Raw genomic sequence first — 27,366 nt, forward strand, 5'->3', positions numbered from 1 at the left:
ACTTGTTCCTGCATTACAGCTTTGAGGGGAGTATACTATGTTGTGAGACTACTTCGATGTGTAGGCCTGGCACCAATCACATTGATACATTCTCCCTAAGCACTGTGGCTTTGAGGGGAATATACTATAGTGAGTGTTGAGATATAACATACAGACATGTATAGTGTATGACTCCATGTATTACTGTGTATCATATATTGTTTATGTAAGTAGCTGCGACTACTAACTGTGTTCATTGGTTAGGGCTGTACCATATGATTGTGATTTCACTACCTGGGGTATAAGACCGTTGGAAGTCACGCCCCTTCTCTCTCTGTCCTCAAGCCTCTTGAGATGTGTGCCTATAATAAATAACGCCGTGATGAATAGTTAAACTTGAACTGCTGAGATTATTCACCTTTCTGCTGCAGGAGACAAAAGGTTTAAGTCTAAATCTGCTAACAGGTTATGGGCCCAGATGCGATGAATTATTCTACAGTTCGAAGCGCACGTGCGATAACAAGGCGAGAAGATTGCCTGTTAGCACAGTTAGCATAGGAGTAGCTAGTTAGCCACGTGTTAAGCTAGTTTAGCATCGGGAGAACCGAGGGAAGCTAAAGCTAAGCTAACGAGGACCTAAGCTAAGCTACTGAAGCTTCAAACGAAAAAGCCATGGCGAATAGAACCACGAGGAAGAGCAAGTGGCCCACGTTTGACGGGAAAGCAGAAGAGTATGAGCTCTGGGAAGAGAGGATGCTGTGTTGCATGCACGGAGTGGGATTGAAGGAGACCATCCTTCGAGCACCCGCTGGAGAGCTGACCGCGTCACTGAGGGCTCAAGACGACAAGCTCAATGCTGACGCCTATTGTGAGTTAGCGCCGCTACTTGACAATACCAGTTTAGGCCTGATATTCAGAGACACGAAGGACAAGGGCCGAGAAAGTAGTGATGGGAATTCCGATTCCCTTCGGGGACACAAATATTTTGATTCAGTTCACTTGAAAGATTCGTTCACTGATTCGTTCACCGGTTCGCGAACGACTTCTGGTGATTTGCACGTTCGCGAACGATTCGTCTTTGTACTTAATTCGTTCAGTGAGTCTTCACTACTGCCGAAGTCCGTACAAGAAGTTTGCTGGCGTAACATTTATGATATTAAAACACATTTTACACGTCACCTTGTTGCCCCATGAATTATGCTCTGGGAATAGGCTACATATTATTTAAGAAATATAATTGGCCATTGTTAAATCTCTCATACATTTGTGCCTGACTATACGATGTATTACAGCAGGCTAGCACGTTATACTTTCAAACCCATGCACGTACTATGTGGCCTAACTTAAATCCCAAAGCATTAAACTCCATTTGGCCGAGTTCAAAGTGAATAAAAAAGTATATCCTCTACATCGGTCTATAGTATGTACCCATATATGTACCCATATATGTTTACCTTTAGCTAGCGGCTAAGCTAGTGGGACGCTACGGAGCCCAGCTATCCGCCCTCTGAAGCTTTTAGGGCCGACAGGGAGAGGAGAATGTCCCGCTAACGCTGTGTGTGTGTTTCACATTAGCGGGATGCTATGGAGCTCAGGTATCCGCCATCTGAAGCTTTTAGGGCCGACAGGGGGAGGAGAATACAACGCTGTGTATTTATCGCTAAGCTAGCTGGACGCTACGGAGCCCAGCTATCCGCCCTCTGAAGCTTTTAGTGCCGACATGGGGAGGAGAATGTCCCGCTAACGCTGTGTGTGTGTGTTTCACATTAGCGGGACGCTATGGAGCTCAGGTATCCACCATCTGAAGCTTTTAGGGCCGACAGGGGGAGGAGAATACAACGATGTGTGTATTTATCGCTAAGCTAGCTGGACGCTACGGTTCAGGTATCCGTCCTCTGTATTGCGGACAGTTTGAGGTGTGTGTGTGTGTGTGTGTGTGTGTGTGTGTGTGTGTGTGTGTGTGTGTGTGTGTGTGTGTGTGTGTGTGTGTGTGTGTGTGTGTGTGTGTGTGTGTGTGTGTGTGTGTGTGTGTGTGTGTGTGTGTGTGTGTGTGTGTGTGTGTTCAGGTGAGAGGGCTCTGATTACAGTACACTGTAGGAAACAGTTCTGAACTGTTTCCGCCAGTTCTTTAAGTTCGTCGTTCGCGAACAGCTTCTCTTTAGCTTTTGGCGGAAGGCGGCGACTCAAACAAACGAATCGTTTTGTGGGAGGAATCAGTTCATCTCGTTCACTTCAAAGATTCGTTCAAAAAGAACGAATCGTTCGCGAACGACCCATCACTACGAGAAAGTCTCAAAATATTAAGGGAGCACTATATTGGAAAAGGCAGACCCAGGATCGTCACCTTGTATATAACCATGACTGCGCTGAAGAAAGCTGATAATGAGACGGTAACAGAGTACATTATCCGAGCTGAGCAGATCATTACGGCACTCAGGAGCGCGGGAGAAGCACCGAGTGAGGGACTAATGATGGCGATGGTTATGCGGGGATTACCCGAAAAATACAAGCCGTTCACTCTAATGGTGACACACGGTGACAGTGAAGTAACGTTGGGACAGTTCAAGGCGAAGTTGAGGAACTTCGAGGCCTCAGAAGATTCAGCCTCAGACGAGATGAGCGAGAGGGTGCTGAGGGTCCAAGCAGCAACAAAGAGAAAGCCCGCCAAACGATTCATCCCCGATGGCGGCAGAGAACACCTCGGCACATGTTGGCGATGCGGAGAGAAAGGCCATCGAAAAGATGACTGCAGAAAGAAAGTCTGGTGTAGCTTTTGTAAAAGCAAGGGGCACACAGACAAAGCGTGCACAAAGAAGGACCGCGGTGATGCCGCTCGGTGCGCGAGCATGCCAGGTGGTACCGGAGAAGCTGCGGGGGGGGGGGGCTACAACCTCAAAGTGCGAGCTGAAGAGACCAGCCTACAGAGACAACAACTACAGACCCACAGAAAAGGATTGATCGTGGACACGGGAGTGTCGTCTCACATCATCAACGATAAGAAGAAATTCAAGATTTTTGACAGCACCTTCAAGCCGGAGAGACACAGCATGGAATTGGCAGACAGGAGGCGCACCTTCGGGGTGGCGCACAGCAGAGGAGAAGTAGAGATGTGTCTGATAGACAGCGAGGGACGACGGTGTAAAGTGACTCTGAGGAACGCACTCTACATCCCATCGTACCCCCAAGAACTCTTTTCCGTGAAGTCTGCTACAGCTAACGGAGCCAAGGTTTTCTTCGACGAAGTTAAGATGCTCTGATGTTACCGGATGGTACCAAGTTTGACATTTATGTATGTAAGAAAATGTACTATTTGCAAACAGAGTGTGATGTTGAAGATAAGTGTCATGTCAGCCATGATATCCAAACGTGGCATGAGATTATGGGTCACTGTAATTATGAGGATGTGTTAAAGCTGCAGGATGTAACTGTTGGTATGCATATTAAGGGTAGAAAGCGTAAGCCTGATAAAGATTGTACAGTATGCATAGAGGGAAAGTTTACCCAAACGCGAAACAGAGATCCGACCGATAAAGCAAACACACCACTTGAGTTGGTGAACACTGATCTAGCTGGTCCAGTTAATAACGAGTCCATAAATGGCTTCAAGTATATGCACTCATTTACAGATGTGTGTACAGGGGCAGTGTTTGTTTATTTCCTGAAAGCGAAGAGTGATGCAGTTCAAGCCACTGAGAAGTATCTGGCAGATGTAGCTCCCTATGGGACTGTGAAATGCATTAGATCAGATAATGGGACTGAGTTCACTAGTAAGGAGTTTCAGACACTATTGAGAAAGAACAAGATCAGACATGAGACGTCTTGTCCTTATTCCCCACATCAAAACGGCACAGCTGAAAGAGAAGGGCGCACTCTTTTTGAAATGGCCAGATGTATGCTTATTGACAGTGATCTGCCTAAAAACCTGTGGCACTATGCCATTCAGGAAGCAGCAAATACCAGAAACCGGTGTTTTAATAAGCACACAGGCACTACGCCATATTCAGCACTGACAGGGAAAAAGTGTAACTTAGCTAGGATGCATACGTTTGGAGCAGTGTGCTATGCGTACCAGCAGGACAGGGGGAAATTAGATACTAGGTGTGAGAAAGGACGTTTTGTAGGGCATGACAAGGGAAGCCCCGCCTATCTAGTTTACTACCCCGACAAAGAGAAGGTTCAGAAGCACAGACTAGTAAAGTTTATCACCAGCACAACTTGTGATAGCGAGACTCAGACACAGTGGTTAGAACAGGATTCGGAAGGAAGACTGTGAAGAGGGAGTAAAGGCCCCACAGCCTAGTGTACTGAGCAAAGATGTACAAACTAACGCTCCACAGTCAGCACCAGAGGATGATGGCGAACAGCACCCTAGGGTGGGAGATATCCCAGTAGGGAGCGCAAACCCCCAGAGTACTTGAGAGATTATACTCAGGAAGATAGTGATGAAGAGGATAAAACACTCACTAGTATAGATTATTGTTACAGAGCAGTTTGCGGTGTACCTCTGACCTTTAAAGAGGCCATGACATCGACCGAGTCAGAAAACTGGGGAAAAGCGATGGATGAGGAAATTAAGTCTCTAGAAGACAATCAGACTTTTACCCTGACAAAATTGCCTGAGGGCAGGAAAACAGTGGGAGGTAAATGGGTCTATTCAGTTAAGGGAGACGTTGACGGACACGACAAGTACAAAGCTAGGTTCGTAGCGAAGGATACAGTCAGAGGGCGGGGATAGATTACGGGGAGACGTTCTCACCTACAGCCAACCTGACAAGTGTACGTGTATTAATGCAGAAGGCAGCCCAAGAGGATTTGATTTGACACCAGATGGATGTAAAGACGGCCTACCTCCATGCACCCATCGATCACGACATTTACATGGATCAACCTGAGGGTTATGTAAAAGAGGGAGAAAAGCTAGTGTGTAAGCTAGAGAAGTCAATTTACGGCCTGAAGCAGTCAGGGCGAAATTGGAATACGATGTTGCATGAATGCTTAACAGATGACAATTTTACACAGAACCCGGCAGACCACTGCGTGTACTCCAAGGAGTCTAAAGAGGGGAAAGTAATAATTGCTATCTGGGTCGATGATCTTATCATCGCAGCCAGCAACACCAAGATTTTAGAGAAAGTGAAAAACATGCTTTCCACAAAATTTACAATGAAGGATTTAGGGAGATTAAATCATTTTCTGGGCATGGATTTCAGTCAGTCTGACGGCTGTGTGAAAGTATCACAAAAGAGATGCGTGGAAAAGATACTGGAACGTTTTGACATGCAGGAGTGTAGGGTAAGGGAGACACCTTGTGACCAAAAGTTAGATTACACTGAAGATGCACCTAAAATGGTGGATGTGAAGAAATACAGAGAGGCTGTTGGCAGCCTAATTTATTTGACTACATGTACACTTCCAGACCTATGTTTCGTGGTAAGCAAGTTATCACAATATTTTGCTGAACCGACAGATGAACATTGGGTTACAGTAAAACACGTTTTGCGTTATCTCAGGGGTACTGCAGACAAACAGCTTTGTTTCAGAAAGAGTAGCGAGAAACTAGGCCTACAGTACAGGCTTATAGTGACGCTGATTGGGCTGCAGATAAAACAGATAGACGCAGTATGACATGAGTAAGGACAGCTCACTAGTCTCTTGGAAAACCAAGAAACAGCCTACAGTAGCGCTTTCCACATGTGAAGCTGAGTATATGGCTCTAGCTCTAACAATACAGGAGTGTATTTACTTGGAGCAGCTACTGGAAGGGATAGACACATACGTGTATAAGAAAACAGTTGTAAACGAGGACAATCAGGGGACAATAGCCCTTGCTAAAAATCCTGTGTGTAGACAAAGGTGTAAACACGTGGATATTAAGTACCACTTCATTAGGTCCACCATAAGGCAGGGAAAGATGACACTGGTTTATTGTCCGACAGACGAAATGGTTGCAGATGTGATGACCAAGCCTGTATCCAAACTGAAGCTGAGGACATTTGAAGGGATCATGTTTGGTGTGTAAAATGTGTGGAAGAAGCCCACATTTAAATCATTTGTACCATGTTTTTGTTTTGTTGATTAGATATGAACAGGTAAACGGTAAGCACATCATTCATAAGTGGGAGTGTTGAGATATAACATACAGAAATGTATAGTGTATGACTCCATGTATTACTGTGTACTAGGGGTGTAACGGTTCACAAACATTTCGGTTCGGTACGTACCTCGGTTTTTTGGTCACGGTTCGGTTCGGTACGTTTTCGGTACAGCATAATTTTTTTTCACAAAACAAAAACATATATATATATATTTATTATTATTAAACTGTGAATAATGTATTCACTCAAATAAATACAACATATAATAAAATAAACATTAAGGTGCAGCATTTCGATGAACTGAAATAATCTGTATTTGAACTGTAGCCTACTGTACTAGCACCTAAGCAGCCAGTTTGACATTAGGACTTGCTTGTCATTGTATTTTCATGTTGTTTAAAGAAAGATGAACTTGTCCACATTGCTTGCTGAAAGGGCAGATCTGCTGGCACTAACAATGTCTCCTGCTGTGGAGAACACCCTCTCTCTAGGGACAGAGGTAGCAGATACAGCCAGGTAGCGCTTTGCTAACATGGCAACATAAGGATATTTGGTGTTTGTAATAGCTTTGGCTCGGTCTGAACTCTCTGCGAGTGTTGGAGGCTTAAATGCTAGTGGGAGTTGGGTTTGCACTTCAGTCTTTTTTCTTTTGGTACCGGTGATATTCACGTTCGGGTGATGCCTTTTCAAGAGTGTGCAAGTTTGATGTATTGCCAGCCGCGTAACCAATTTTAGTTGAACAATGCCGACAAACAGCTTTGGTTCGGTCCACCTGTCTTTGTCCGTCATCCTTGTACGTAACTGCGAAACCAAAATGTTCCCAAACCGGAGACTTCAATGATGCTGGAGGATTTTCGAGCTCAACTTTATCTGCGTTCGCCATTAATTTTCGACAGTTCCTCAAATTACTGACTACATTTGAACGCATCCCTCTGACCAGCTCTTATAGTATGCCTCTCATCCAATGAAATGACTTGCTCGCTCTATGACGCGTTGAACCCAATGTGAGCAAATTACTCTGAATGCTGCGACGCAGCACCTGAGATTACTTCCAAGAAGTTGTTCACGTTTTCAATTTTTTACGTTCAACGTTATATTCGTTCGGTACACTTCGGTACACACCTGTACCGAACCGAAGGGCCCGTACCGAATAATTTCGGTACGGGTACGTGTACCGTTACACCCCTACTGTGTACCATATATTGTTTATGTAAGTAGCTGCGACTACTAACTGTGTTCATTGGTTAGGGCTGTACCACATGATTGTGATGTCACTACCTGGGGTATAAGACCGTTGGAAGTCACGCCCCTTCTCTCTCTGTCCTCAAGCCTCTTGAGATGTGTGCCTATAATAAATAACGCCGTGATGAATGGCTAAACTTGAACTGCTGAGATTATTCACCTTTCTGCTGCAGGAGACAAAAGGTTTAAGTCTAAATCTGCTAACAGTGAGAATGGGCCTTCTCAATTTACTGCTATCTAGTCAAGCTGGTTGGCAAACACTGGAAAATATCTTTATATATCCATTTACCATGCAGTTCATTTACTCTAACTGCCCTGCATCTCAGTGAGCAATCAAGCCCTTCTTACCGTTTCTACGTTAGGGAAGACCTTTGTAACCATTTACAACTATACTTTAGAAAACATGTTGGGTGCAAAAGAAATGTATTGAGTCATGAGATCATCATTTTTTTGTCTTCAAACCTTCATTGAACTTAATAACGATTATTACAGAGAGTATTAGGAGCTATTAGATGCTGCTCTAAAGAAAGCTTTATTAAACTGCATATATGTCACAGCAGTTTGTACACGAAGAGTTCAGCCCCGAGGAGATCATTTCACCATTTTACAAAGACAAGAAACATTTCTGCCAGTAAAAGAAAGTTTATCTATACAGCACATATCTACAAGGTCATTCAAAAGGCTTTACAAAAATATTAAAATACTTACGACAAAGTGCAAAAGAAACATTTAAAAAACACATTTGAATACATTGAAAAAACATTTATTAAAAAGTGTGAGACACTTGATTACTGGGAGTTGTTGCAGATATACGGATCATTATAACTAAAAGCTGCTTCTCCGTGTAAAGGCACAACCAAAGTGTAGCCGCGTCACTACCAACATTTTAACCACACGACTGGGAGATATCTCTTGCTACACTCATGTTATGTCCCCCGAGACAAGGGACATTAGAACAGGACAGGAAGTGGTCTCCTCCTACAGAGAACACAGAGACACTGAGGAGTCATCTGACCAGAACCCAAACCCAGCATACAGAGGTTCAGTGAATGTGGTTCTGAAGGTTTTGAGGTGGGTCAGTTTGTCAGAGGAGACTCTGTAGAAGGAGAGAGAGCCATCAGGATGATCCAGATACACTGCTACTCTACCAGAGGAGGAGGAGGAGGGGGAGGAGGGAGGCAGGACTGTTTTATTGTTATTGTGTCTGACAGAAAACTGTCCATTGGAGCACTTGAGAGACCAGGACTGATAATTCCATCCAAACATTGAAGCTTCACTGTCTCCTCTCCTGCTGATCGCTCTGTAAGTCACTGATATATAAACCTTCCCTCTCCACTCAACCTCCCAGTAACAGCGACCAGTCAGAGCTTCTCTACATATCAGCTGAGAATAGAAGTCAAACCTCTCTGGATGATCTGGACTTGGCTGCTTCCCTTTCACATAAGTCACCTCCCTGTTGTTGTCAGACAGTTTGAGTTCTCTGTGTGCTGTGTTTGTGTCCAGTGTGAGTTCACAGGAATCTGATGGAGGGGGGAAAAACACAGCAATAGTTTATCATAAAACACATATAGCCTAAGGCTATTTTCTTTATTTGTATAAATGTGATAATATATATAATCTTGTCAGTAATGTTATAATGAATACATATCTCAACTGACTGTTCTGTCATCATAAGTCAACCTAAATCCACACTTACATTTCCTCACATCAGGTTTTAACCTGTGCTCTCCACAATGGTCAGCCCTGGAGGAAGAAACAGTCTGAATGATCAAGGACACTTCACACATCTACGGAGCCCTGGAGGGTTCATAGAGAGAAAAATAAATAAAACGTGGCCACGTTTTACTTTCTCGTGCGCACGCTTTAGTAATTTGTGCGCACGAGTTACTAAAGCGTGCGCACGAGTTACTAAAGCGTGCACACGAGTTAATAAAGCGTGCGCACGAGTTAATAAAGCGTGCGCACGAGTTAATAAAGCGTGTGCACGAGTTAATAAAGCGTGCGCACGAGTTAATAAAGCGTGCGCACGAGTTAATAAAGCGTGGCCTCGTTTTATTTAAATTGAGGGATTCCTGTCCGTGACTCACAGTATCTGCTGCCCACAGCTGTTTTATAGAAGGAAAACCTCCGTCACTGTATGAAATCTCAGCGGCACCAGTGGCCTGTACTACGAAGCAGGATTGGCTATTTACACTATTCATTCATGAAGTATGACGCTGCGCTGTCAGCACGCGTCTCCATGTTTGTGATTGGTCAAATGTTGCTAACCCCGTCCCTTTCACCTGAGCGCGCTCTCAGCCGGACAGAGAAACCCTGGTTGATTTACTGAGTTGATAACCAGCTTCGTAGGACCGCTTATCGACATCGCGTTTGTTAGGGTTAGTTAAGCCGGGTAAATCGAACATATCCAGGTCCAGGGTCTGTTGAACTGGCTTCGTCGTACAGGGCACTGGAGGCAGTAACGTGTAACTCAGCAGAATCTGAGAAGAGCAGCACCAGCTGCAAAGAGATGTGCCTTTTAGTGTTTACTTCACTAGAACCGCTGAATAGAGATCGAGGCTGCTACGTTTAACCACACACACCTATACACACATCGAACTACCAGAGTATTCTCCCTCGTTTTATGAAGGAGATGTCCTGTCACCGGGGCGCATGATGTGTGTGTGCTCAGCTCCGCTCTGTGTGCGTGTTCATGTGTATCCGACACCACCGGCATTTGTTTTCAAATTACCACGAACAGTACTTTACACAAATCTGGTTCCCCATAGTTAAGTGTATTCCCAAGTGAAAGAAATGTGTTTAATCTTAATCTCGATGTGCTATAGTCCTGCCGGAGTGCACCGGAACGAACGATACTATCATAAACAAATGCCCCCCCCCCCCCCCCCCCCCCCCCCACAACATTTGTTCTCTCTATGAACCCTCCAGGGCTCCGTACACATCAGTTAAAGGACTGTCAACATTTCAAATGTCATATCAAGGCATAATTTAAGTTATCAGAGAATACAATAAGCTAAAAGGTGTTTATCTTAGCAGAAAAGGATGTTTGATGTTATTATTGAAAAGTCTAAATTAATTTGAAAATGGGCGTAATCGGAGGAAGGAGGTCGAAAGAATAGTTACGTTCTAATTGAGGGATCCAGTAAGATGGTCTCTAGTTTGAATCTGCGTTATTTTATGGTATAGGGTGAGGAACAAGTGTTGTCAAGTGTGTTACACATTTTAGCACATTTTAGCAAACGTTTTTCCCCCCTAAACAACACAGGCTTAAACCTTCTGGTAGTGCTAGAATTAAAGTCAAAGGATCTCTATAAATTGATCTAATTATCATTCATGTCTGAGCTTAAATTTGTCTCAAAATAATCAGTAATTGCCGAGATTTAACAATCAGGACCTAGGAAGAAAACCGAGATAGAGAGTGAGATTTGTCCATACCTGAGAGTGTCCAGTAGAGCAGACAGCAGATCCACTCCTGAGTCTCCTGGATGATTGTAGCTCAGGTCCAGCTCTCTCAGATGGGAGCGGTTGGAGCTCAGAGCCAAAGCCAGAGAAGCACAGCCTTCCTCTGTGACCAGACAGCCTGAGAGCCTACACACACACACACACACACACGCACACACACACACACACACACACGCACGCACGCACGCACGCACGCACAAACAAACACACACACACACACAATGTTGACTCTACTCACGGTCACCTTTTACTGATGGCATAAAGTGTTACCAATCCAGTCCAACACACACTAATTCAATATGCTTTTCAGAGAGATATGGAATAAATCGTGTGAAAACTTTATATAGTCCCATTGGGGCTGCATCATTTAAACACATAGTTAAGAACAGCATTAATAATTACTGTGTAAAAAATGTATAATCTTCTCATCTAACCTGAAAGTCTCGATTAGTGAAAACACCAGAACCCTTGAATATTGGTGCCACTTCTGGGGCAACTCAGTACAATTTAAGTCATTTTGGTCCAAAGAGGTTCTTTAATAAGTAATTACAATATTAAATAGATTAATGACATTTTACGGGGTAAACTTGCAAAATACTGACCTGAGATTTTCCAGTTCACAGTGTGGACTCTCCAGTCCAGCACACAGGTTCTTCACTCCTGAATCCTGCAGGTCGTTGTTACTCAGGTCCAGCTCTCTCAGACTAGAGGACTGGGAGCTGAGGACTTTGGACAGAGCTTCACAGCTTCTCTCTGAGAGCTTACAGCCACTCAGCCTAAAAGAGGGTTTTCATCAGACCAAAAAACAAGTAATACATGAAAAAGAGAGCTTAGAGGACCCTTACTTTAAACCATTTTACACCTACCTAATAGTTTCCAGAGAACAGGGTAGACTATTTATTCCAGCACACAGGTTCTTCACTCCTGAATCCTGCAGGTCGTTGTTACTCAGGTCCAGATCTCTCAGACTAGAGGACTGGGAGCTGAGGACTGAGGACAGAGCTTCACAGCTTCTCTCGGACAGGTTACAGCCACTTAGCCTGAAGGATTATTTAGAATAAATAAAAACAAGTATTATTTCTCATCTATGACATATAAACAGGTTGGATAATGTGTGTATTCCTTTTATTCATCCACTCACACAGCTTTGTTGGAGGCTTTGACCACTGGCAGCAGCCTCAGAAGAGCCTCCTCTGAAGCAGAGTATTTCTGCAGGTCAAACACGTCCAGATCTTCTTTTGATGACAGTAAGATGAAGATCAGAGCTGACCACTGAGCAGGAGACAGATTGTCTACGGAGAGACTTCCTGAACTCAAAGACTGTTGGATCTGCTCCACTAGAGAACGATCATTCAGTTCATTCAGACAGTGGAACAGGTTGATGCTTCTCTCTGGAGACAGATCCTCATTCATCTTCTTCTTGATGTACTGGACTGTTTGTTGATTGGTGTCTGGACAACCTTTTGTTTGTGTCAAAAGGCCTTTTAGGTATGTCTGATTGGTCTCCAGTGAAAGACCCAGGAGGAAGCGGAGAAACAAGTCCAGGTGTCCGTTGGGACTCTGTAAGGCTTTGTCCACAGCACTCTGGTAGAAACGTATTAATTTGCCCTCGTAACCTTTACGCCGTTGGCAGGTGGGTTGTGTCTCTGACATCAGGTTGACTCCAGAGTTGATGAAGGTCATATGGACATGAAGAGCAGCCAGAAACTCCTGCACGCTCAGATGGACGAAGCAGAACACCTTGTGCTGGTACAGTCCTCTCTCCTCTCTAAAGACCTGTGTGAACACTCCTGAGTACACTGAGGCTGCTCTGATATCGATGCCACACTCTGTCAGGTCGGACTCATAGAAGATCAGGTTGCCTTTCAGCAGTTGCTCAAAAGCCAGTTTTCCCAGAGACTTCATCATCTTCCTGCTCTTTGGACTCCAGTGAGCATCTATCTCAGCTCCTCCATCATACTTGATGTTCTTCACTTTGGACTGAACCACCAGAAAGTGGATGTACATCTCAGTCAGGGTCTTGGGCAGCTTTCCTCCCTCTCTGGTTTTCAACACATCCTCCAGAACTGAAGCAGAGATCCAGCAGAAGACTGGGATGTGGCACATGATGTGGAGGCTTCGTGAGGTCTTGATGTGGGAGATGATGGTGCCGGCCTGCTCCTGATCTCTGAATCTCTTCCTGAAGTACTCCTCCTTCTGTGGGTCAGTGAACCCTCGGACCTCTGTCACCATGTGCACAAACTCAGGAGGGATCTGATTGGCTGCTGCAGGTCGTGTGGTTATCCAGAGGCGAGCAGAGGGAAGCAGCTTCCCCCTGATGAGGTTTGTCAGCAGCATATCCACTGAGGTGGACTCTGTGACATCAGTCAGGATCTCATTGTTGTGGAAGTCCAGAGGAAGTCGACACTCATCCAGACCGTCAAAGATGAACACAACCGGGAACTGATCAAACCTGCAGATTCCTGCGTCTCTGGTTTCAGAGAAGAAGTGATGAATAAGTTCCACCAAGCTGTACTTGTTCTCTCTCACCACGTTCAGCTCTCTGAAGGTGAATGGAAATGTGAACTGGATGTCCTGATTGGCTTTGCCTTCAGCCCAGTCCAGAGTGAACTTCTGTGTTAACACTGTCTTCCCAATGCCAGCCACTCCCTTTGTCATCACTGCTCTGATTGGTGCATCTCTTCCAGGTGAGACTTTAAAGAGGTCTTCTTGTCTGATGGTTGTTTCTGGTCTGTGTGGTTTCCTGGATGCTGTTTCAATCTGTCTGACCTCATGTTCATCATTGACCTCTGCAGCCCCCCCCTCTGTGATGTAGAGCTCTGTGTAGATCTGGTTCAGAAGGGTTGGGTTTCCTGCTTTAGCAATGCCCTCAAACACATACTGGAACCTCTCCTTCAGGGTGGATTTGAGTTTACGTTGGCAGACTGCAGCAGCAGTTCCTGAATGTACCAGCACAAAACTAATTAATATGTGGATGCGACAGTAATCTCAAGCACATCAATTGAGAACAGCGTTTGACTGTTTCCAGCCAAGAATAATTCAGGTATCTGATAAAAAATGTATGCATCATACAGCAAAGTTTGGAAAACTAAGCTAAGCTATACTGATATTGTTTTAGAAAGTAATCTGTACCGACAGAGCATTTTAAGAAATTATAAAAATACTTATACTGTAAGTATTTTTGCATCAAAACCCATAATACCCCCTGATAAATGATACTCTTTAGCGAGGTAAGACCCCCCTACTTTATCATTGATTGGTCAGTGCTCGTGGCCTCCAGTGGTTTAGGTTGTTTGGTTTAAGATAAATAAAATTGGTTAGGGTGAGTTAGGAACGTCATAGGCAGAGTAAAGGGGTTCATGCCCTCCCGGTTATTTTGAATAATAATTACGGCCTGAGAACAGAGGTGCGCGATGAAAGGGAGGCTGCGCCACAGCCTCCCTTTCATCCGATCAACTCCAAATTAGGAAGGTAGCGTCTCGAGACTGGATGAAAAGTTATGAAAATCTAAGCTTTTCATCGCAAGGCATAGCCATGATGCAGCGCCCAATTTCACGTTTGCTCGATTGATAGGCGATACCTCACCATCAAATACATTACATTACATGTTACTTGTTATACGCTTTCATCCAAAGCAACTGACATACTCAATACGGTGGGCAATCCCCACAGGAGCAATTCGGGGTGAAGTGTCTTGCCCAGGGACACAACGACGTGCTAACTGCAGAGGGGTTTGAACCTGTGACCCCCCTGATCCGAACATCAACGCATTAACCCACGACGCCACACGCCTGCACGATAATGTCTTAACTCCAACTGACATGCTCCGAACGCCGCCAAATGTCACTTGATCGTTAACACTGCTGCCCTGAACAGCTCTACGTAAAATCAGAGGTTTCATAATGTGGCGTTACCATGGCAATGCATCCCTCGCCATAAAACGCAAAGTCGCTGTAAGTCCAATGGACACGGTCCGATCCCCATCGAACTTCACTATATTCGCTATATGTATATTGGGGACCCAAGTTCCCATCAGCAAAAACACGTCGGTTTGCAATCCTGGCTCCAAAATGGTGGAATGAGCTCCCCATTGACATCAGGACAGCAGAAACCTTACACATCATCCGGGGGAGACTGAAAACTGATCTCTTTCGACTCCACTTCGAGCGATAGAATTACTAGCAAAGCACTGGCTTATCTAAAGCCAGTTGAGTAGCACTTGAAATGTTTTGGCTCTATGAAACCTGATGTACTTATATGATTCTGTTTTCTTTAAGTTTGTATCTTCTTGGTCGAATGCACTTATTGTAAGTCGCTTTGGATAAAAGCGTCAGCTAAATGGAATGTAATGTAAAACATTTTAATATCACCGGTCTATGCCTCAACAGTGTTACCAGAAATCTGAAGTGTCATCAATTGTCATAAAGTGCTCAAACTTCACATGTGTGCTAACAGTCGAGCCCTGAAGACATCTACATGTCAGTTTGGAGATTTCGTCATTGCCATTGCCATGGCAACACAATGCTCGCCATGAAAAACGGTTTTCTCATAACTCCAGCAAACATTTTCCGAACGGCTAAGAAATTCACAGGTTTGGTAACGATGCAGCCCTCAAGACATCCAAGCATATTATGGGGTGTCATCAAATGCCGTTGCCATGGCGACTGATCACTCGCCATCAAACACGATGTTTTTGTTACTGCTTTAACTCCTATAGACATTGGCCGATGGGCCTGAAACTTTCCATGTTTTCCAACGGCTGAGTCGGGAAAACACCTTTGTGATGTTGACGTGCGGACAACAGCGGACCTACACGGAGCATCGAAGACCCACTCATCGCTTCTTGCAGCTTTATATATTAAGATTTTTCGTCTTTGAAATTTAATTGGGTTTATGTTTTGATTTATTTTATTAGATTACTGCTACTGTTAAATCCTCTTACTGCTGTGCAGAAGGTCAGCCAGCTCCTCCTGCTTCATGCTCCTCAGGAAGTGCAGTGAGATGTTCAGAAATGCCTCTTTGCTGCTCCTCCTCTGCTCTTCATCCTCACCGTCCAACACCTCCTCATCCTCCCTCTGACTCTCTAAGCATTCTGGGTAATCTGAAGTCAGGACTGTCTGGATCTTCTTCAGCTCGTTCTTCACAAAAGTGACAATGTTCTCCTCCAGCAGCTGGAACAGAATAAAATGTAAACTTTAACTGGTAGTCAACATCAGATCGTGTACCTGCCTTACATTTGCAGTTTATTTCTTACAGCTACACTGTATAACTACGCTTCCTACCTGTAAAGGTGTAGCATTAACAGAGGCACAATTGGGAACATATTTTCTTGTGGGTTTCTTCATCAGGCAGTTTTGAAGTGAGAGCATTTAAAAAGCTTATGTCTGCTACTCAGCTATAGCAGCCATGGAGATCCACAACTTCAGCAGCTAATGTCAGGTCGGCTGAACTAGAAAAAAACCTCTGGAGTGCTGAGTATCTGGAGGCTTGTATTGTCATCACAGGACAAAAAACACAATGCCCGGTAGTGAAATAATATAATCCAGCATGTGGAAACAAAAAATGCAGAAAAAGCTTAGTATTGGATTGAATTTACAGTAGAAAAAACCAGGACGCAGTATCATCAGTGTCCGGCAGTAACTCAGTCCGTAGGGGCTTGGACTGGGAGCTGTAGGGTCGCCGGTAAAAGTCCCCGAACAGACCTAAATATGGAGTGTGGACTGCTACTTGGAGAGGTCCCAGTTCACCTCCTGCCCTGCCGTGGTGCCCTTGAGCGAAGCACCGGACATCCCCCTTCCCACCTCACTGCCCACTGCTCCTAGTACTAGACTCCCGGGTGGGTTAAATGCAGAGGCAAAATGTCACTGTGTGTGCTCTGCATGTGTGACCATTAAAGAGGGTTTCATCCCTCCCTATTCTTCTATCATACGCATTGTTATCAGACGTGTTACCAGTGATACTTTAAAAAGTGACATATACAAACCTATGACTTTATAGTGCAGTGTTCACCGCTCATTATCTGTCTGGCCTCGCAACTGCTGTTGAGAAGCTAAAATGGCAATTGTTGATGCTGAAAAGTAACTTCAGAAGTATGCAAATTGGGAAAAGGTTAGGGAGACAGTTAGGGCTGTTGTAGTGATGGCTGCGCTTGTACATTCACTCACCATAAATATGGAGTCCAGGTCAGTTTGATGCTGCTGGGCAGACTGACCACCAGGAACCTCTGATCTCTGCTGGTGAACTCTGTGGAGCAAAGAGGAGGATTTTAACAAATACAGAAAATAAAAGCATGGGCTGTGTTAGAGGATCCTCCTACAAACATGACATACAGTTTACAAATTATGTAAACGCTTATTACATTGTCTCTTAAAACACAGTTGAGTGTGAGGTGGACTGGTCTCTCACGTTGGAACACAATTGTTGGATCATGTTGGATCCTGATAGAAACACAATCAATTATGAATGCTTGGAAGATAAAATGCTGCCGAGAATTATGTTGAATTTCAAACCTTAAATAGCAAACAGGAAAAATTATTTGTGCTCTAAATTCTTACCTTGGACTATCATCATGCTCTCGATCTTTAAACTTCATTGGTGGATTCATAGACCGGTCACTCCTCATGGACACACAGCTGGGTCCAGAAGAGTCTGGTCTGATGCTGATAGAAACACAATCACTGATGAATGTTCAGAAGATAAAACGCTGCTGATAACTATGTTACATTTCAAGTGTTTTAATAGAGAGAAATAAAAATGACCTTTGCTTGAATTCTTACCTTGGACTATCATCATGCTCTCCATCTTTAAACTTCATTGGTGGATTCATAGACCGGTCACTCCTCATGGACACACTGCCGGTTCCAGGAGACTCTGGTCTCTCATGGTGGATCCTGATAAAATCACAATCAATGATAAATGGTACAATGAAAGGCTGCTTTAAAGGTTGCTCACATTGAAAACAATAACTGATAAATGTGCAGGAGATAAAACACTGCTGATTATCATGAATTACACCAAATGTATTTCCGAACAACCACATGTATGATCTAATTCCAATTCTTACTCTGGACTATAAGAACGAGGACTATTTTTAAACGTTGGAGATTGAGGCATAGACAAGTCACTCTTCATCAGTGTTGGAACTAACGCGTTACAAATTAACGCGTTACTATAACGCTCTACATTTTGTGGTAACTAATAGCGTTACTAGTTACCTATTCCCATTCAGTAACGCCGTTATAGTTACTGTGATTGAAATGGATGCGTTACTGCGTTACATTATGTGATCCAACTGAACCGAATCTCCCTGCGGATGTAGTTTACAGGCGAATACAGCGATGTCCTCTCACAGCACCATGGAAAAGAGAAAGGGACCAGAGAGGAGTGATGATTGGTTAACGCGGGGTAACATTTCAGGGTAAGCCAATCAGAGACAGAGTTGGGCGGGTCTTGCCTTCTGGCGAAAATACACAAGAGGCTTCTCAATACTCAAATTTCCCCTCCTCGGTTCCCCTCCTCGATACTTAGACCCGCCCACAGGAGATGCGAGCGGAGGACCGAGGAGGGGAACCGAGGAGAGAGGAGGGGAAGCAGCAGGCGTTTAAATAAATGAGAACTCCTCTCCTCTGAGCGGTCATATTAAAGCGACGTCCGTTCATTATTACGTGGCAACAGCTGCATCAGCTGTCGAGTGTTTTGTCATAGCGCTGTATTTTATAATCTCTGTTAGATCAGCTGAACATTGTTCCCCCACATATTTACTTTGAATTCATTGAGAGTGCGGTATAATGAGACAATAACAGGCTACAGATGCGGACACACAAATATATTTATATAAATATATACAAATAAAGTATGAGAGCACTCTCATAATAACGTAACACAATCAGAGACTGGATATATCCCCCCCTCTCTCTGTCGCTGAAATGGGGAATTGAAATTACGGGCCAAAAGTTGTATTTACAAGTATTAACTTGTAATAATAATAAGCCACTTACAATTTCCCGTGAGATCAGGCAGCAGATATAAGATGGAAGTTTCCCTAACATACAAAGCCATGTTAGGGAAACTTCCATCTTATATCTGCTCCCTGATCTCACGGAGAATTGTAAGTGGCGACTGCCTGAGATCGCATGCTGTGGTTTTATTAAATGTGCCAACTGCTAGGACTGTCTTAGGGAAGACAGCTTTTAGATGCGCAGCTCCTCTGTCTTGGAATAGTCTGCAAATTAAATGGAAACTGAACAATCTGGTGCCACTAAATGTTTTTAAAGCTCGGTTGGATGATAGTCAATCGGAAGCTATTTGTACCTGTTTATGTGGATAATTATGTAAATGGTGCTGTATGATGTCCTTTTGTTGTTCTATTTATGTTGTTATGTTTCATGTGGAACTACTTGAACAGGTCTGCCTTGAAAAAGAGATCAATGATCTCAATGGGATTTATCTGTATAAATAAAGATTTGAAATTAAATGAAATTAAAAGTAAGCAGAGGACACCAAACCAACTGAGACCCGTCTGTCCGCCGCATCTACGCACTGTACAACACACACCTACATACTGTACCACACACATACACAATGCATACAACACACACTTACAGCTCCTAAAGCATAATCAGGCTACAGCCGTTGTGTATTTTATTATGTGAAGCACTAAATGGTCTTAGAAAAATATCGACTCTTTGTACTACAGCAAATAAAGAGAGTAATGTAGGCCTGTTATACTGAGTGATATTGTACACTGCTCTGCTTTCTGCACGGACCTCACAGCTGTTCTCACTGTAAACATCGCAACGCGATGAAAGCAGTTTCTAAAATAATATCCAGGGGATGCATGCAGAGCTGTCATTGGCTGAGATAAGTCCGGCCGTGCGTCACGCCTCCACCGTTCCCGGAAATGCATCCGCGGAGGAGCCGTGGAGGAACCATCAGTGTATCCTCGGTTATAGCTCCTCCAGAGAGCCTCCTCGACGCTCGATCCTCGGTCCTCGGTGTGCATTTAGAGAAATGAGACGTCCTTCAAAATGGCACGCTGAAATTAATTTCCGGGTCACTACCGGAGGACCGAGGACCGAGGAGTCGAAGAGGGGAAATTTGAGTATTGAGAAGCCTCTACAGACACACAAACACTTGCTAATGCTAACACACACATACACGGCAACGACCACCACCACCAACACACACACACACACACACACACACACACACACACACACACACACACACACACACACACACACACACACTATGGCAGATGCAAGTATCAGCGAGAGCAGCAGCGCATTTACACTATTTTCAATTTGTGGGGACAAACGACGCAAACAATATTACGGTCCAATGTAAACTGTGTGCAGGACAGAAAGCATTGTCCACATCGAATAACAGCAATGCCAATCTCCTGAAGCACCTAACTAATGTACATGTGGGGAGTTGTCTTTTCTCTTACGGTGCCACAGAACAACACAACAACTTGTATTTGTATTGTTATTATTTTTAAAGTAACGTGTTACTAGTTACTTTTATGATTTAGTAACTAATAAAGTAACTAGTTACTTTTTTGAGAGCAGTAACTATAACTATTTCTAGTTGCTGAACCCCGGCCTGTCTGGAATACAACAAAAACAAAGATAAATCCCCCCATTTAAGCTCTCCAGGGGCGTGATGTTCTGGTTCTGGTGGAGTGAGGAGTGCTCAAATGTGGGAGGGATGTGTAAAGCAGAGGAGGGTACAAAAAAAAAAAAAAGTTAAAGTGTGAACCTCCAGCAGGGCAGGTGGTGCTGCTGTGAATAAGTCCGACTATGGAGTCTGATGGTCGGACTGTAAAGCACCGCAAAATAGACCCCCTTATAGATTACCAGGGCTATGAGAACATCCTCCATAGGAGGGTGGGTGCTGCTGCTGTGAATAAGTCCGACTATGGAGTCTGATGGTCGGACTGTAAAGCACCGCAAAATAGACCCCCTTATAGATTACCAGTGCCATGAGAACATCCTCCACAGGAGGGTGGGTGCTGCTGTGAATAAGTCCGACTATGGAGTCTGATGGTCGGACTGTAAAGCACCGCAAAATAGACCCCCCTTATAGGTTACCAGTGCCATGAGAACATCCTCCACAGGAGGGTGGGTGCTGCTGTGAATAAGTCCGACTATGGAGTCTGATGGTCGGACTGTAAAGCACCGCAAAATAGACCCCCTTATAGATTACCAGTGCCATGAGAACATCCTCCACAGGAGGGTGGGTGCTGCTGTGAATAAGTCCGACTATGGAGTCTGATGGTCGGACTGTAAAGCACCGCAAAATAGACCCCCTTATAGATTACCAGTGCCATGAGAACATCCTCCACAGGAGGGTGGGTGGTGCTGTGAATAAGTCCGACTATGGAGTCTGATGGTCGGACTGTAAAGCACCGCAAAATAGACCCCCTTATAGGTTACCAGTGCCATGAGAACATCCTCCACAGGAGGGTGGGTGCTGCTGTGAATAAGTCCGACTATGGAGTCTGATGGTCGGACTGTAAAGCACCGCAAAATAGACCCCCTTATAGGTTACCAGTGCCATGAGAACATCCTCCACAGGAGGGTGGGTGCTGCTGTGAATAAGTCCGACTATGGAGTCTGATGGTCGGACTGTAAAGCACCGCAAAATAGACCCCCTTATAGATTACCAGTGCCATGAGAACATCCTCCACAGGAGGGTGGGTGCTGCTGTGAATAAGTCCGACTATGGAGTCTGATGGTCGGACTGTAAAGCACCGCAAAATAGACCCCCTTATAGTTAGTAACTTGCCCAACACTGCTCTTCATGGACACACAGCTGGGTCCAGAAGAGTCTGGTCTGATGCTGATAGAAACACAATCACTGATGAATGTTCAGAAGATAAAACGCTGCTGATAACTATGTTACATTTCAAGTGTTTTAATAGAGAGAAATAAAAATGACCTTTGCTTGAATTCTTACCTTGGACTATCATCATGCTCTCCATCTTCAGAACTAAAAGATCGAGGCTTAGAGCGGCCACACTTCATGGGAACACGGCTGGGGTCAGGTCCAGGAGAGTGTGGTCTCTTACGGTGGATGCTGATAAAATCACAAACAATGGTAAATACAAAGGTGCACTCAAACTCTGCTAAGAATTATGCTGCATGGATGTTTTTAGTAAAAAGCTGGTAACAAACTGTGAGGTACACATTACTTCTGATCAGAGTGGGATCCATCTTTGACGTCGGCAGGTTCAGACATCCTCTGGAGATTCTTAGTGGATCCGTTGTGGTGGCTAGATCCAGGTCTAGCTTTTGTCCTCACACTGATTCATAGCAGAGTCGTACCTGCACACAAACACAACACCGTGCTCATCTGTGCTCCTTCCTGTCTGTTGCAAACGGACTCAGGTTCATCACAAGGAGAGTGTCGATGCGAGATTATTCTTCAAACAAACTCAATTTATTTCACTAAAACTCAGATTAACAATGAAGTGTGTTCATCAGCAATATCAACAATGAAAGAAGTTAATTGGGAAAAACGACTTTGTCTTGACTTTGCAAAGGATTGTGGGTCAGAGTAGCATGCCGGTTTACATTAGTGATGTGTCGGTCGCGAACGAGCCGGCTCTATTAAGTGAACAACGTCTCGCGCCCGCGAACGAGCTCCGTGCATGCATGCAGTGACATGTAATATCCAAGGATTAGAGACTGTTGGATGCTGCTGTTTTTCACATTGCTATACATTTATTTGAAACTTGTTTATGATTAGAGACTCTTTTTATTGCTTGTTTTTATTTTTACGCTCAGCAAAGATTTGATGTCAGCTGTTGCTTTTCTTTAGTAAATACTGAAATAGAGCCCTGCTGTTTTGTTAGGGCTTTTTCTTAAGTCAATACAGTAGCTGTCCTTTTTTTAAATGTATATGCTTACGTTTTTATAGGTTCTACAGCAAGTCCACTGGAGCGTCTCTGACTGGCAGTGACTGCAGTATCATTAAAGACAACACATAAAGGCCCTTTACACGCAGTGAAGAGACCACAAAGAGGTTTCACATCATTCCTGGTATGTTTACTCTTCAATGATCTCAGAGTACAATCAAACTGCTGCCAAAAACTGTCACCATTACAAGGAAGTCTTTTTTAAATCATTCTTCTTTAACCTCGTACGCCCCAAGCCTGTTTTTCAGGTTTCAGGCTCGAAAATGACATGCCCAAAACAAAGGACTATAACTTAACTTCTAAAAGGGTTATATGAATAATTTATTTTATCAAAGCAAGGTCACATCTGTGAGTTGGATGTAGATGTGTCAGAATCAATAAAGATGTTTCAGTGTCAGAGTAAATCCAGATGGAACATAGTCAAAAAGTGTAAATTCTTGTCTCCGCCCAAATAAAACCCATTACTTATAGTGAAAACCACCCTTGAATGATGGGTTAGTAGCCTAAAAGCTTTAGGAATCCAAGTATAACATATAATAAGTACCCTGTATCAAGACTGAGGCCAAACAAGTGAGAATTTACCTTTTTAGAGAGGTTTAGCAAAACAAAGTCCAAGCGGACTAAGCTTTGGGCACATTTGGGTACATTTTGTTCCATCAGTGCCATTTAACCTTTTTCAGGTACCAGACTGTAAAAATCATTGTATAACATTTAATTATCACTATAGGTATTCATTCCATAAAAAAATAAAAAAAAATAAAAATTATTGTAAACAAATAAAATAATTAAGTCTGTGTGTGTGTGTGGTGTGTGTGTGGGAAGTTCCCTCTTTGCATGAGATGCATGTTACTTGTACAATAAAAAATAGGAAACTTAGGAAACATTTGACTCCAACTGGAGCAGATTTATTTAAAAAAAATTAGCAACACACTATACAACAAGCATTTTTTGGGTAAAAAAACTTTATACAAACCCTGAATGTTACAGTATTACCCCAGTAAGTCATGCCATTCCCTGTAACAGTTATTTTTGGTGGTGAAGCACAGAGGGACCTGACACTTCCTGCAGGTGTCTTCACCCTTCAGCATCAGAGCACCCCCTGCAGTACCTCCTGACCTTGGTGGCATCTTCCCCATAATACTCGGGCATCCAGAAGCCATATCCTCATCGTCTTCCTCACTGTGAAAACAAATGTGGAAAAAACAAATAGATTAATTCTCTGGCTTGTACTTTCAAAAATGTAACTCAAATCAGAAATAATTTCTCTACAACAAGAGCAGAACAATTTTGAGTGTGTGAAATAACATTATATCACTCAAAATGTATACCGTGTAAATTATGTGAGACGGGGTTCATATCATCTTTTCAATATTTAATAATATTCCGTCTGTCATATATTTATATATGTATATTGTGTATATACATATTATGTATGCATTTGTGTATATATATATATATAATACGTAATAATTGTAAGTCACTTTGGATAAAAGCGTCAGCTAAATGAAATGTAATACCGTGTTAAATTCAACATGTATATGTCTTGTTTATTTCAACAACAAGAACAAGAAACGGCATCCATCTTCTTTGTTTGTTGTTGAGTGTGTAAAATAACATTATATCACAAGATGGATGCCGTCGTGTTATTGTCACGTGTGTGAAATTACTATAGATGAATACACTCTTACACCAAATAAATAACAAAAAGATAAAACAGATGAATACTCTTACACCAAATAAATAAGTAATAGATACAAACAGAGAGATTACATGCCTTTCCGGTGACGGAGGTTCATAATCAGAGTCATTACTGTCCCCTTTATGCGTGACGACATCACTATCTTCCGACGGAGAGTCCTGAAATATGATGTCCAATGCCTCCTCGACGGACAAAAAAGTCTTCTTTCTGGCTGCCATTGTTACAATGAAGACAAAGAAAACAAATCCTGCTGTTTTGCTGATCGATCTGCCGTTCTCTGCTCTCCTGTCGCTGCGGGACATGCTGGGACATGCTGGGACATGCTATGCTATGCTATGCTATGCTATGGTATGCTATGCTATGCTATGCTATGCTGCGTAAAAAGAGTGGGGTGTGCCTAAACTAGCTATACTGCCTTTACTTATACTTACGCAATATCCTATCTCTGGAACCCATTGGTCGATTTGGGTGATTGACACCTTTTTTGAATCGTTAGAGCCAATCGAATCGAGTGGCAGTTTCAAAATACGTAAATACGTTACGCCTGCGGAGGGGGAGCTATGCGTAAACTGCATCTCCCGCAGCTGAAGCCACGGACTGTTAATCGTTGGACCTACTCTTCTACCGTGAATGAAAGGATTGATTATCAGTAATCATTTTAAAGTGACAAGAGACATTGGATTAACCTTGAGCAGCGTTTGTATTCCTTTGAACACAACTTTTGATCACAAAACAGCCAAGGTAAGACCTAATTATTGTCATGGATTTGAAAACTGATATTGTTTACTTGCTATGTTCTGGCTGCTAGCTCGGTTAATGTTGTGCCTGTAGTGATGGGGTGTATACCCATGGAATCTGTGGAATTTCAGCTTTCAGAAAATGTGTTGTTTGTGCAGAAAGTATGAATTATAAATGATCGTTTTTGTGAGTTATGAGCAGAAATAGCAATTGCCCGTTTTTGCCATGGGCTCATTTAGAGGCTTCTTGTGAGACTTCTTTTTCGAAAAACATTTTTTTTTTCGTATCGTCAGTTAGCCAAGTTTCCTCCGGTCAGATGGGTATGAAATATTAATAGTTTCATGAATGACACTTCAGATATAGCACTGTTGCTACATATATAGCATTTTCGGACCCGAGCTCGGGTCCGTGGGGCTTAAGAGGTTTTAAGTCCGAGGGAAATTCTCCACAATACTTTAGAATATATAGAATCTAAAAAGTGTACAATAAATAAGAACAGCAAGACTCCTGCAGGTACGTTAACTTCAAACATCCCAAACATTTTGAAAGTACTAAATACAGAATGAGGAGTTTATTTATTTTTTGGCCAAGGTGCACATTGTTAATAAATGTAAATATTGTTGATAAAAATGATCAGTTCAATTCTCAAAAAGCAACGCATCAAATGGCAATACAGATTGGGAGGGACTAATGTCGATGGGACTCAATTCAAAGGAAACCAACATCAAAAATCTCCTTTTGACTCAGCCGACTGTGACTTCAGAAAACAAAGACATATCTTTTACCTTATGTGCCTGCATGAGAGGACAAACACAGTCTTTGTTACATACTAAGTACTGGATTCTGATTGGTCTGTTATTTCTGACTTGGACAGGTACTGAAAAGCTGGATCTGTGCTGCCGTCATTTTAAGTCACGGTTGCAGTTCAGACGCTGATAATAGAACAGAACGACGGACCCCTACATGTACACATCTCATGCTATCACACAACATCCATCAGCAAAGTCAATACTCCATCAAAACTGTTTTAAATACAAAGTCCAGCTAACAATGAGACTCCACTGGAGCGTCTCTGACTGCAGTATCATTAAAGACATAAAGGCCCTTTACACTCAGGTATTATATCTCGTCTGCTATTTCAATGTTAAAACATTAAAAAACAAACATGTCAGTCATGTTGATACGAGTTTGTAGACAGCATCAGACACTCCCTGCATTTTTCACTGAAGATGTGAACTCAGATTACAATCAAACTGCTGCCAAGAACTGTCGCCATTACAAGGAAGTCTTTCAAAAGTCATTGGTCTTTAATTCTGAGACTAATTTTCTACGATACTTTGGAATAGATTTTATAGAATCAGCACCAAGAAACATTTGTTCTGACCGGTTAAACAGTGATAGCACGATGTGATCAGAGTGATCCTGATGATGAAACATGTACAGATTCCTCTGGTAGGGTTCCTTACTGATGAACTGAATGTAATCATGTTAGGTAAGTTATCCGTTGTTTTATCCCCAAATATTATGTACCTACAAACTTACAAACTAAAAAAGTATAATCATATTCTCACCTGCTGAATTCCCTTCAGGTCAATTTAGACGCCTGCGTGTGTGGAGGAAACTCTGCTCATCTCTTCCTCGTCAGTCCTGTGTCTGCCTGCATCTGATCTTAGGGGACAGCCGTCACTCCCTCATAACTTTAGAGTAAACACATCAGAGTGACGAACAGGTCCAACGGGAAGAAGAACCAGTCAAGGTGAGAGGTGATGCCAGGTGATGAAGTTCTATAGCTCTCCACTAGATGGTGCTGACTGACAATGCTGACCTTTCAGATCAGCAGGTACAACACATCAGTGACATGAAACAGCGCAGCCACAAACCACAGCCGCTCAGGCTGCTGGGGTGATGTTCTTTTTCACTTCTCAAACACGCGTTGGGCTTGCAAAAAAACACATTTAGTTTTCACTTCATATAGCACTGTAAATTGCATGAAATTATGAGCTGTTTTGTTTTGTTTTGTTTTATAATAATACAAATAAATTATTTATATACAGTAGCACTTTTCATACAACACATGCAGCTCAAAGTGCTTCACAAAATATCACATCACAAGTTAAAAACAAACAAGAAATTCCCCTCAGATTATTTATTCAGAACTTTAAAGGTACAGACAGAAAAATATAACATTTGATCAGGTTAATAGACACAAGGAGGTTAAATGTATGATAATA

The 27,366-nt window shown here is 43.1% G+C and overlaps 1 protein-coding gene across 2 annotated transcripts; it reads right to left on the reverse strand.

Moving 5' to 3' along the window:
- Positions 1-7,829: 7,829 nt before the first annotated feature.
- On the reverse strand, positions 7,830-26,896 carry LOC117543339 (NLR family CARD domain-containing protein 3-like). Of its 2 annotated transcripts, XM_034211568.1 has the most exons (12): positions 26,707-26,896; positions 21,973-22,105; positions 21,738-21,857; positions 17,555-17,668; positions 16,943-17,021; positions 15,721-15,949; positions 11,920-13,717; positions 11,645-11,818; positions 11,381-11,554; positions 10,752-10,904; positions 9,013-9,059; positions 7,830-8,836 (listed from the first exon to the last, which is right to left on the reverse strand). In XM_034211568.1, exons 2-12 carry the CDS (start codon positions 22,017-22,019, stop codon positions 8,295-8,297), a joined length of 3,477 nt encoding a protein of 1,158 aa, XP_034067459.1. In that variant the 5' UTR covers positions 22,020-22,105; positions 26,707-26,896; the 3' UTR covers positions 7,830-8,294. The 2 variants fall into 2 exon arrangements, with proteins under 2 accessions (XP_034067459.1, XP_034067547.1); XM_034211656.1 differs by lacking the exon at positions 7,830-8,836 and having other exon boundaries at positions 9,016-9,113.
- Between the last annotated feature and the right edge of the window lie 470 nt (positions 26,897-27,366).

Source organism: Gymnodraco acuticeps, unplaced genomic scaffold (genome assembly GCF_902827175.1).
Source record: "Gymnodraco acuticeps unplaced genomic scaffold, fGymAcu1.1, whole genome shotgun sequence".
In the NCBI taxonomy this organism is placed as follows: domain Eukaryota; kingdom Metazoa; phylum Chordata; class Actinopteri; order Perciformes; family Bathydraconidae; genus Gymnodraco; species Gymnodraco acuticeps.